The sequence below is a fragment of the Humulus lupulus genome, chromosome 6 (genome assembly GCF_963169125.1).
Source record: "Humulus lupulus chromosome 6, drHumLupu1.1, whole genome shotgun sequence".
In the NCBI taxonomy this organism is placed as follows: Eukaryota; Viridiplantae; Streptophyta; class Magnoliopsida; order Rosales; family Cannabaceae; genus Humulus; species Humulus lupulus.
In genome coordinates, this window is record NC_084798.1 from 138,424,733 (window position 1) to 138,436,490 (window position 11,758).

The following is an 11,758-nucleotide window of genomic DNA, read 5'->3' on the forward strand; positions in this document are numbered from 1 at the left end:
AAGGTCGGAAATAAAAAGAATTTTTCAAAAACTCCAAAAGGTAACACCTCTTTTAAACATTTTGTTTCTAACAATAAAAAGGGTATTCAATGTCGGGAATGTGAAGGTTATGGTCATATTCAATCTGAATGTGCCATTGTTAGGAGTGTGTCCTAAAAGCATGTAAAGACATTCGTTTTTTCTGTGAATAAATAAATACAATGGTTTATTATTATTGTCATATTTAGATTGTTAAATTATTGTTTGAATAATTTTGAAAATATCAGAAAAATTCCATATTCATTATTGAGGATGTGATCTTGTATTAGTACGAGAGAATTAAGATCACATGAATGAATAAAACTAGTCAACAACGACAAATTAAAGTTATGGAATTCTTTAATTGGAGTTGTAAGTACGGTTTACTGAGTATCATAATGATACTAATAATCTAGATTCAGATTATTGATGTGGAAAGACATCTCGGTAAAGGTGCTTTATATAATATGATTATATATGACATGGACTGATATGAATTAGATTTTTTATCCAAAAACCATTTAACAATAAAGACCTGTAATTCATATCATAACTGATGATCATTTATAGATCAACCTAAATCCTGAGTGTTCATGAACTCCTGTTCATGTTTATTAAATCTTTTGATTCATTCGTTAAGGTCTCTTCAAAGAATGAGGCTAATGACTTTTGTTTTGGAGATTCATGGATGGATGGGAACATGTATCAACAATACAGAATCTAATCTTTCCTAACGGATCGTATATTAGTTCCCTTAAGGGTTTATTCTGGAACTGAATGATTTTGAGCTCAAATCTATAATTAGATTATAGATTAATTATTCACTAGTGAATTAATGGTACTTAAGGAATAAGAAGTAAATTAGAAAGGTCAAATGGTAATTCTTCCATTCTAATTTATGAACTAATTAATTAGAGGGTTGAACTATTGTAAGATGGTTATATCAATGGACGACTTAAGAAAAAGATTTCTGTAAAAGTATATCTATAACATAAAGAGTGCAATTCTGAATTTATAGTGGAGTAATATCAGAATTAATAAATTAACTATTATAATTAAAGAGTTTAATTATTTAGTTTCAATTTATTGGAGCTTAATGTTATAGGTCCATGGTCCCCGAAATGGCTCAAACAATCACTGTCAAAGGCAAATACAAAAAATGGGCAAAAAGGACTTATGTGATAAGTAAAATATTTTTCTATGTATCAAACATAATTATTGTTTAATTATGTGTAATTAATTAATTAAGAATTAATTAATTATTTGATTTAACAAAAATATAATTAATTTTGAATTAATTTATTTTTGGGATTTTTGGTATTTAAATAATAATAAAAATTGGGAAAAATCACATGCCATCACATGCATGTGGTACACGTGTGGCACAGTGCACAGGCACTGTTCTACACGCATAAGAGATGTACTGAGTCTCTTGATTCCACAATTTTAGTTATTTAAATATTAAATAAATAATGAGATATTTTAATATGATTAAAATATTATTATTTAAACAAAAATCTAATAACTGATCAGTTATTTTGAATTTGTTTAAAATAACAAATATTTTAATATATTCGATATATTAAATATAGGATATCAGTTTTCACAGAACGTAAACTTTTCAGGGATAGAAAAATATCTAGGAATCTCTCTTAGAGAAAGACTACAGTGACATAAACAAAATTCATTGTTCTTCACAAAACCTAGGTCCAATTTATCAGATCTCATGTGTTGAGAACATCTGATAAATTGTTTATTGCCTATTATTTGTATAGCGAGCCCACACTCGTTCTTTGTGTGCCTGAGAACATTTTGGAAGATTTTGGTGTGAGATCTCGAGGATTTAGCCATACGAAAAGATAGCAGCAAGGAAGGACCTGAGGTAATTTTTCTATTCTTGTCCTTGATTCAATATATATATATATGCATGTGAAGAAGTAGATCTAGAAATCTTATGGGATTAATCTAACAATTTGATTGTTGTTCCGCTGCGTATAATCTTTGATTTGATCAATAAAAACCAACAGCCAACACATTGAAAAAGAATAAAAAAAGGTTTTAATGTTACTTGGAGTGATGATGATTCTGAAAGTAGTGAAGAGGATAATGAGAAAGTTGCTTTAACTAGTGTTTTGTCAAGTGCTTTTCAGGAAAGAGGAAAAATTGTGTTTAAACAATACCTTGACTGATGTTGATAAAAAGGAAATTGACTCGGATTCAGACGAGTCAGAACTCAATGAGGAATCATACAAGGTAATGTACGGTAAGTGGTTACAGGTTTATACTGAAAATCATTCATTGGTTAAAATGAATAAAGAAATGTCTCACAAATCAAAGATCTTGAAGAAAAGAATATATGTTGTGAATTTGAGTTCTGTTCAAAAAATTCGGAAATTGTATTTTTGACAAAAGAACTTGACAAATTGAAAAGAAATGTTAAAATGCTAAATCCAGGTTCTAACATTTTTGGGGAGGTTCAGAATTCAGGTCAATTGAGTCATGCTAGATTGGGTTTTGTTGAAACTCAATCGAAAATGAATACTAAATTTGTTAAATCTGAAAATATGTCTTCTGGATATTCTGATTCGACTTTGCAGGCATCTGTTTTTATAGCTGAGCGTTCTGTTTCTACATAAATAAAGCAGTCAGGTAAACCTGAAAATTCTCATGGGAAAAAGAAATGTTTCATTCCCTCATGTCATTTTTGTGGAGTAAAAGGTCACATTCGACCTAGATGTCTTACTTTGCAGAACATGTTTAGTTATAAAATTTTTGGAAATTTTAAAGTGTTTCAAAATAAACATGTTTTTCAAAAATAAAAATGGGTTGTCAAAAATAAATATCTTGCTGGTATCTCTTGTTTTAAAACTGATGGTTCTCAAATGTGGTATTTTGACAGTGGTTGTTCCAGGCACATGACAGGTGATAAAGACTTTCTTGTCAATATTAGACCAATGCAATGTGGAGAAGTTACTTTTGGTAATGGTCTAGCTGAAAATGTCATAGGGATGGGAACTCTTAATTTTGAAGGTCTACCCAGGCTTAAGGATGTAATGTTGGTTGAAGGACTAAGAGCTAATCTTCTTAGCATTAGTCAAATTTGTGATCAGGGTTACACTGTTAATTTTGATAGTAATCGTTGCTATGTTGTTAATGACCAAGATGAAATTATTTTGCAAGGGTTTAGATCCAATGATAATTGTTACACTCTCACTACCTATGCTACTTGTCACTCTGCCATAGATAACTCTACTGATTTATGTCATAAAAAGCTTGGACACATTCATTTCAAAAATTTGAAAAAGCTGTCAAATGTAGGAATTGTTCGAGGATTACCCAAACTAGGTAAAGAATCTGTGGGAAAATGCGAACCATGTCAACTTGGTAAGCAACTGAAAATTTCTTACAAAATTATTCCTGATGTGAATATTCCAAAGTTCTTGAACTTCTTCATATGGATCTAATGGGTCCAATTCAGGTTGAAAGTTTGAATGGTAAGAAATACATTTTTTCTGTGTGTTGATGATTTCTCTCGGTTTTCATGGGTATATTTTTTGAGAGAAAAATCTGATACATTTGATTCTTTTAAATCTCTTTGTTTGAAATTGTGTGTGGAAAAAGATTGTAATATTGGAAAGATTGTTCGGATTAGGAGTGATCATGGAAAATAATTTTAAAATATTGTTTATGATGAGTTTTGTAAATCTAAAGGTATTTCTCATGAATTTTCTGCTCCTAAAACTCCTCAACAAAATGGAGTCGTTGAAAGAAAGAACCAAACTCTGACAGAGATGGCTAGGCTAATGTTAAACAGCAAGAAACTTACCAAGCATCTATGGGCTGAAGCAATTAACACTGCTTGCTACACCATCAACAGGGTGTTTTTGCGACCAGGTACTCATAAGACTCCTTATGAGATCTGGAAATGTAAGAAACCAAATGTGAGTCATTTTCATGTTTTTGGCAGTGCTTGTTATATTTTAAGGGATCGTGATCATATTGGTAAATTTGATGCAAAAAGTGATGTTGGTGTGTTTATAGGATATTCTATTAATAGTAGGGCTTATCGTGTTTATAATATGAGAACCCAAACTGTGATGAAATCTGCTAATGTTGTTGTTGATGATCTAAAAGATTTCTCTGAGTTTTCCACAGAAGAATAGATTGAAAGTTTGATGGAAAAGTCTCCTGAACTGGCAAATGATTTGGCTGCAATCACATAATCTTCATCTGAGGCTACACCTCAAGATTCTGTAGCTACAACTGATGATTTTTAGAAACTTCAATGGAGAAAGAAATTGAGCAACCACCAAACATAATGACTGATCCAATTCAAAGAGAACCATCCTCCAAAGTCAAGAAGAATCATCGTATCGATGTCATACTTGGAAACATGATGAGAGCATGGTTACTAGAAGAAGGTATGCTAATTTGATTCAATTTGTGTGTTTTGTCTCTTCTTTAGAGCCTAAAAATGTGAAGGAAGCCTTGACGGATGAAGCATGGATTCGGGCAATGCAAGAAGAGCTGGATCAATTCATTCGCAATAAAGTATGGATACTTGTTCCTAGACCGAGTTGTGCTAATGTCATAGGAACAAAGTGGATTTTCAAAAACAAAAGTGATGAGTTTGGTAACATCATTCGAAACAAGGAAATATTGGTTGCCCAAGGATATACTCAAGTTGAGGGTATTGATTTTGATGAAACTTTTGCTCCAGTAGCAAGACTTGAGTCCATCAGGTTACTTCTTTCCAGAGCTTGTATTATTGGTTTTAATTGTACCAAATGGATGTTAAATCTGCTTTTTTGAAAGAAGAAGCTTTTGTTCAGGAACCCAAAGGATTCGAGGAGCCTCATTTTCCTGATCATGTATATAGGTTAGACAAGGCATTATATGGTTTGAAACAAGCCACTCGTGCTTGGTATGAACATCTAACTGAGTTTTAAATCTCTCATGGTTATAGAAGAGAAAATGTAGATAAACACTGTTTATCAAAAACATTAAATCTGATGTTATTGTTGCTCAAATATATGTTGATGATATTGTGTTTGGATCTACTTCTAACTCTGAAGTGCAGGTATTTGTCCAACAAATGCCACAGGAATTTGAAATGAGCATGGTAGGTGAACTCACCTATTTTTTGGGTCTTCAGGTGAAACAATCTGATGATGGCACATTTGTTTCACAAAGTAAGTATGCAAAAAAATTGGTGAAGAAGTTTGGGCTTGAAAATTTCAAACATACTAATACTCCTATGAGTACAACTTTGAAATTATCCAAAGATTAACAAGGAGTGAAGGTAGATCCTACTTTGTACCGAAGCATGATTGGTAGTTTACTTTGTCTTACTGCTAGTCATCCTGATATCTGTTATAATGTTGGTGTTTGTGATAGTTATTAGGGAAATCCCATGGAATCTCATATTTTTGCTGTGAAAAGAATCATTCACTATGTCAATAGCACTATTGATTTTGGGATTTGGTTTTCAAAAGACACTAACTCTAATTTGGTGTGCTTTAGTGATGCTGATTGGGCAGGAAATGCAGATGATAGAAAAAGTACTAGTGGTGGATGTTTCTATCTTGGAAACAATCTTGTTTCATGGCACAGTAAGAAGCAAAAGTGTATCTCCTTGTCAACTACAGAGGCTGAATACATTGTTGCGGGTAGCTGATGTACCCAATTGTTATGGATGAAACAAATGATGGAAGATTATGGGTTTGATTTGAAAACTTTAACCATTTTCTGTGATAACACTAGTGCTATAAATATTTCATAAAATCCTGTTCAACACTCTTGTACTAAGCACATAGACATTCGTCATCACTTTATTAGAGAGTTTGTAGAAAATAAAATTCTTGTCTTAGAATATGTTGAAACAAGCAAACAAATAGCATATATTTTTACTAAAGCTCTTGATTAGGTCCACTTTATTTCTCTAAGGAAATCCTTAGGGGTTTGTACCATTTAATTTTGTGTTCTTTATGGTTCTTGATATTTTTCCTTGACTTGATGTATATAATGTTGTAGTTTTTGTTTTTTGTTCCAGAAGAAAGTTTAAAATTCAAGAGAATTGCTGATTACTATTTTTATTGCTAATTTTTTGGTGCAATGTTTTCATACAGGATTAGTTCAGGAAAAGATTTACACTCCTCCTAGAAATATTTTGGTCATTCAATCAGTGTTATGTGTGTGCTACCATTTAAAAAAAAAAAGTGTGTGTTCAAGCTCCATTGGAAGAATAGAGCTACCTATCTCAATGTGTGAAAGCCGTCACTGAGTAAGTTGGTACTATGTAATTAGGAGTTATGTAGAGGATACGCTACCATTGAAAATGGCTACCATTGAGGTAGTGTGACAACGTCTCCTTTGGTTACAAATACTCATAAAAAGTCTATTTGACAAATTAGGCAATGTTCCTTGCTTACACTTTCACACACAAATGCTTGACACATTTTTTCAAAAAAAAAAAAAATTTGCATTCAAATAAAAAAATGGTTTTAAAAAGCTATTACATACTGATTGAATTTCTTAAAATATTTTTTTGGTGACTCAGTAAATTCCTTTCCTGCGTAACTTGTATGGTCTTATTGCAATAAGAAATTAGCTTGGTAAATGTAACGCCCCAACTACAGGGACCGCTACAGTGCACATTGCAAACAGTGCTAAACTCGCTAATCGAGTCATTTGGCCATGAATGTGTAACTAAGTATGATTAGTGGTTTAGGGATTAAAAATTTTGGTTAAGATATAATGTTTCACTAGAACGTTTACTGTATACATTGGAATCCCAAAAATATAATTTCAGAGTCTATTACAAGAAAATATTTACAACAGGTCGTTCTAAGCGGCAAAACAGGGTTTAACCCTAGTTCCACTTTCAAACCTCGCCCAAGTATTGGTCGAGCAGCTGCATATGTACACGTCACCACCTAAGCTCTCCAACTCAAGGATGGTCCAGCTTCCTTTTGCCATTACCTGCACCACAAAGCACCCGTGAGCCGAAGCCCAGCAAGAAAACTCATATGCTCATGAACAGTCATATCATGAAATCAAATCATATCTGGCATGCCAAACAAACACAGCTATATTCAGCATGCAAATGAGTTCAAACAAGGCTGGGGTATCTAAGATAAGAAATCCTGCCCTTCTGATTGGAGGACTATCAAGTCAATCCTAATCAGATGAGTGTCTCAACACTTGAGGTTCTGGTAACCATGCTGAGTGACCAACAAGCAAGTCACTACGGGGCTCAGCACCCAAAGCCATGCATATGATGATCAAAATGATCATACAGAGCTCATAGCTCTGATCAGATGAGTGAATATCACTTGAGGTTCTGGTAAACCATACTGAATGACTGACAAACAAGTCACTAGGGCCTTAGCGCCCATAGCCGTATAACGACACCGTTACCTGGGCTTTCCTGCAATGGCTCTTATTAGATGAGTGACTGACAAGCACGTCACTGTGGGGCTGGTGCCCATAGCCATGTGACCTAACAGTCATGGGGCTCGCTGGCCCTGGCTCTAAATGGCTAGCCCTTGGCTAGATAAGCGCTTTTTAGTATTCATCAACCTTGAGGTCGGTCCGGCATTAATGCTCATTTGAGTCATTCAATGCAGAAAATCGATTAGATCTAATCTTTGTTGGCTTGCGTGGAACACGCTAAGGTCGTCCCGACTAATGAGTCAGCGCAATGTGACCAGTGCCCAGTACCACTGCCGAACCTGACTAATGAGTCACAGCTTCACAGTTGATACTAACACCTTTGCCAATTCTGACTAATGAGTCAGTTCCATGCACAAGTAAGCATTGCTACCAAACATATATCATATGTCACACATCCAAAGATGAGGCATTCAACATGCTTACTTAACAATTGCGAGCATAATAATGATCATGCACAAACACAGAGACTCAAGCTCTGACCAATCTTATATTAATCATTCATGGCATGCCCTAATCACATGTTTCTCGTGTATCACATGCATCACACCTAATCATCCAGCATGCCTCAATAATAATCATATGCAAATGGGCAAGATTGCCAAGCATTCATTATGCTATCAATGTTTACATTTAAACATCCAACATGCATCAAACATAACCATGCATGTCACATATGGGGTGCAGTTTTCTTACCTTTGGTCCAAGCACAGGTTACCAACAAATGAGCACAAGCACGATCCTGATTCCAAGCCTCTAGTGATAACCTAGTCACAACCAAAAATGGTGATACAATGAGTTCAAGTTCTAAAACCAATCCTTGAACCAAAACTTAGCCCCCAAGACATCAATCCTCACTAATCCCGGTAGTAGGAATGATCCCGAGGCCTAAAACCATGTTCCCGGGGCTAAAACACGCAAACGGGCTCAAAAGCCTGCCTGAGCCGCGGCCCCCAGCACAACCAGATGCAATCGCTGTGGCGCCCAACACCAAGGGCCGCGGCGCCCAGTAAGAGCAAAATAGGGCACCTGCTTCATCGAGCAAGGGCCGCGGCGCCCAAGAACAGGGCCGCGGCCCAACTTCGGGGCAGCCATTTTCCTTCATTTTTAACCTTTTAAAACCTCCCAAAAACATGTCTAAACATTCCCCATCATCAAATCAAAGTTCCCAAACTCCCCAATGGTCCAAAACCACCAAAACCTGAGGCTCAAACAAACTAAAACCTCAACGATTCACAAAGTCCAATTCAAGCTTAAAAACTTTTAAAAACTTAAAACTTAAACTTGAATTACCTCCGATTGAGTTGTTTCCAATTAAATCCTCTGGCTAATAAGCTTCTAATTCTCCTTAGGATTGCTATGCCTCGATCCTCGCTTGATTCCGAGTCCTAGAGCTCAAGATACCTTCGAAAACGCGATCGGGAAACGAAAAGGGAACTTTTAGGGAGAGAGAACGTACAGAACGTTCTTTTTTTTTTCTTAAAAGGTTACTTCAAGCTTAAGTAGCTTCCAATAAAACCTAATGCTCGGGGTCCCGAAAACACCCCCAGGGATATTATAGTCAAAACTTCCAGAATTTCCCCCTGGTCTTACTAACTCCCAATTTATCACCAAATATTAATTCCCATTACCCAATAGCCCGCTAATGCTCTAAATACCCCTTGACTTACTCCCAGTCAAGCTTAAATCCCGTTGTGACTTTCCACTAGCTTACCTCCTAGGATCGTCTTGTGCTGGGTAACCCTGGCATAACCAAACAATAACAAAGCACCACGCCCATTTCACATATATGCCAAAAATGCTCGAAATGGCCAAAATATGAAAATCACCCAGTTAATCACAAATGGGTTCCCATGCATATCTAATACACCTAAACATGCATATTATCATTAAATAGCATAATAAATCAATTATGGCCCTCCCGACCTCGTAATCAAGGACCTGAACCTTATTAGGAAATTTGGGGCATTACAGTAAAATAATATCTATGCATTCTTTCGAGTTTGATTTTTTCATTAGGAACAAAGGCAAAGCAGACATGGTGTTTCATATTGTTGGAAAAAATATCAAGGTTTGATTTATTTATTTATTTTTTTTAAAATAAATAATTTGTGACCGATTTTCATGTTGAGCTTAAATAAAAATATTTGTTTCTTTGTCTTGTTTTAATTCTATTATTAGACAAAAATTTTGCTCTAAATTGTTGGTTGTTTGTCGTGTGTTTATTGTTGTTTTGTTTGTATTTTTTTTCTTTTTCATTTTTTTTCTAATAAAAAAATATATGCATAAATTGAAAAAATCATTAAAAATGGGGGGGGGGGGGGCATTATTTTTCGGCTGGTCATTTATTTTTAATTATTTTTTCATTTTATTTGATTTGGGGTGTCCTATTTTCATGGGATTGGTCTCTTTTTGGAAACTATTGATTTAATTGCAAAATTATAATGTTTGTTTCCCTTTTATTCTTTTCGGGTAAGTCAAAGTTAAGGAAAGGTTATTTTTTTATTTTATGATATTGTAGGAGTTATTGCATTAATTGAAAATCTGGTTTAGGTAACTTCCCACTTTCCCTTTCTATTCCTTCACTCAAACTCTCTTAAGTTTTTTCCCCTCTTAATTTTCTCTCTACGTGTGGGAGTTCCTCTCTAGGGTTTTCAAAGTTTCAAGCTTTTCAATGGAAAGAACCAAGAATGCCCGAGGTGGTTCGAAGAGGCATGTTCGTGGTTCCCTGTCTGTCCCAACTTCTCCTCCTTCTGCTCCAGCAACCGATGCTCCAGCGCAGGCTTTTGTTCCTGCAAAACATTCTGGGAAATCAAAAACTCAGGCGAGAAAGAAGACATTCACTCCGAATTCCCCATCTGTGATAGCTTCTCCAATCGCCTCGACCACCCTTGGTCTCAGTGGTCATGATGAAATTCGTTCATCTGAAAAATCTTTGTCCAAGTCCTCTTCTTCTTCTCAAAAGCGTGGTTCCTCAAGAAAAATCTCTGAAAGGGCCGTTGTTCCTGTGCCAATGGTGAGTTCTCCAACACGTTCTCGGACCTCCACTAAGAAGCTAACTGAGGTGCTTCGTCCCCATGGTGTTCCCAAAGTTAAGGAAGTTGGTTCTTCTTCTTGGGTGAAACATTTCAAAAATCACCCCCCTTTTGCATCTTCTTCGGAATCTTATTCAGAAGAAGAAACTGAGAATTTGGAACAAGAATCAGAGGCTGAATCTGATCCTAGTACAAAATTTCAAGAAAAAGAACAATCTTTGGGAGATTCTGGTTCTGAAAGTGCTGCATCAGAAGAGGAACCTGCTGTTATAGAACCTGTTGCTGCTATTTCGAAACCTGCTGCTCAAGACAAAATCAAAGGAAAACATCCCTTGGCTCCTCCAAAGTCTGCTCCTCCTCTGAAAAGGAAAATACCATATAAGGAGGATGGATAGCATCATGAATTACTTTCAAAGTGACTAGGATGGCTAGTTGAATTAATGTTTATGTTTTTATTATTTTTTATGTTTATGTTGAACTTTAATGTCATTTTTTATTGTCTTTCTTGGTTTTTGGCTCCTTTGATAGACAAAAAGGGGGAGTAGTATTTTTTTTTTTTGGTTACAACTCCGGACCCTATTTTCAGGGGGAGTTGTTTGTTTGTGGTTTCGTTGAACTTTTTTCGTTTAAAAAGTTATCGTGTTTTTTTGTTATATGTGTTAATAAGCTTTCATGCAGGGGAGTATTTTTATACTCTCATTTTTTGTTCTAACACTTTGTTTAGCTGATTCATCCTTGTTTGTTTTCTCCAAAATATTTTGTCAATCAAAGTGCCAAAGGGGGAGATTGTTAATTCCATTTTTGGCATAAATAATTTGACCAAAATATTTTGTATTTTCTTATTATATTTGGATGTTTATAAATATATAATGTTGATATATGTTTCAAATAATAAAGGTATAATTGATGACAAATTTTTCTATATTAGGAATATTTGGTAAAAATAGTGTTACTTTATTACTATAAAATCAAATCTTTTTGAGCTGTCTTTTTCCAGCCGATTGCCTCATTATATCTGACCATATAATTGAGTTTTATTGCATGATCATGTTATAAAAGGGAAGCCTTGATTCCTACATCAAAGGATGGATTGTGACCATATATAGCTCACGATTCTGTAGCTACAGAATTAGGAAATCCTGTCCAATTGAAGAATTCTTTTAGGAAAGTTTCCTTGTGGGCTTAGGTCGGTTTAGACTATGTATTAGCAGCCCAATATGAGTATAATGACTATAAATACTTATATTGGCTGC

The 11,758-nt window shown here is 35.0% G+C and overlaps 1 protein-coding gene across 1 annotated transcript; it reads left to right on the forward strand.

Moving 5' to 3' along the window:
* Nucleotides 1-2,933: 2,933 nt before the first annotated feature.
* Nucleotides 2,934-4,181, forward strand: LOC133785489 (uncharacterized). The gene is made up of 3 exons (XM_062224718.1): nucleotides 2,934-3,363; nucleotides 3,456-3,512; nucleotides 3,730-4,181. Exons 1-3 carry the CDS (start codon nucleotides 2,934-2,936, stop codon nucleotides 4,179-4,181), a joined length of 939 nt encoding a protein of 312 aa, XP_062080702.1.
* The last annotated feature ends 7,577 nt before the right edge of the window (nucleotides 4,182-11,758 follow it).

Coding starts and splice junctions, on each gene's coding strand:
- LOC133785489 (XM_062224718.1), top strand. CDS start 2,934: ATGACAGGTGATAAAGACTTTCTTGTCAATATTAGACCAATGCAATGT. Junction 3,364..3,455: donor TCGAGGATTACCCAAACTAG/GTAAAGAATCTG, acceptor AATATTCCAAAG/TTCTTGAACTTCTTCATATG. Junction 3,513..3,729: donor TCAGGTTGAAAGTTTGAATG/GTAAGAAATACA, acceptor GTAAATCTAAAG/GTATTTCTCATGAATTTTCT.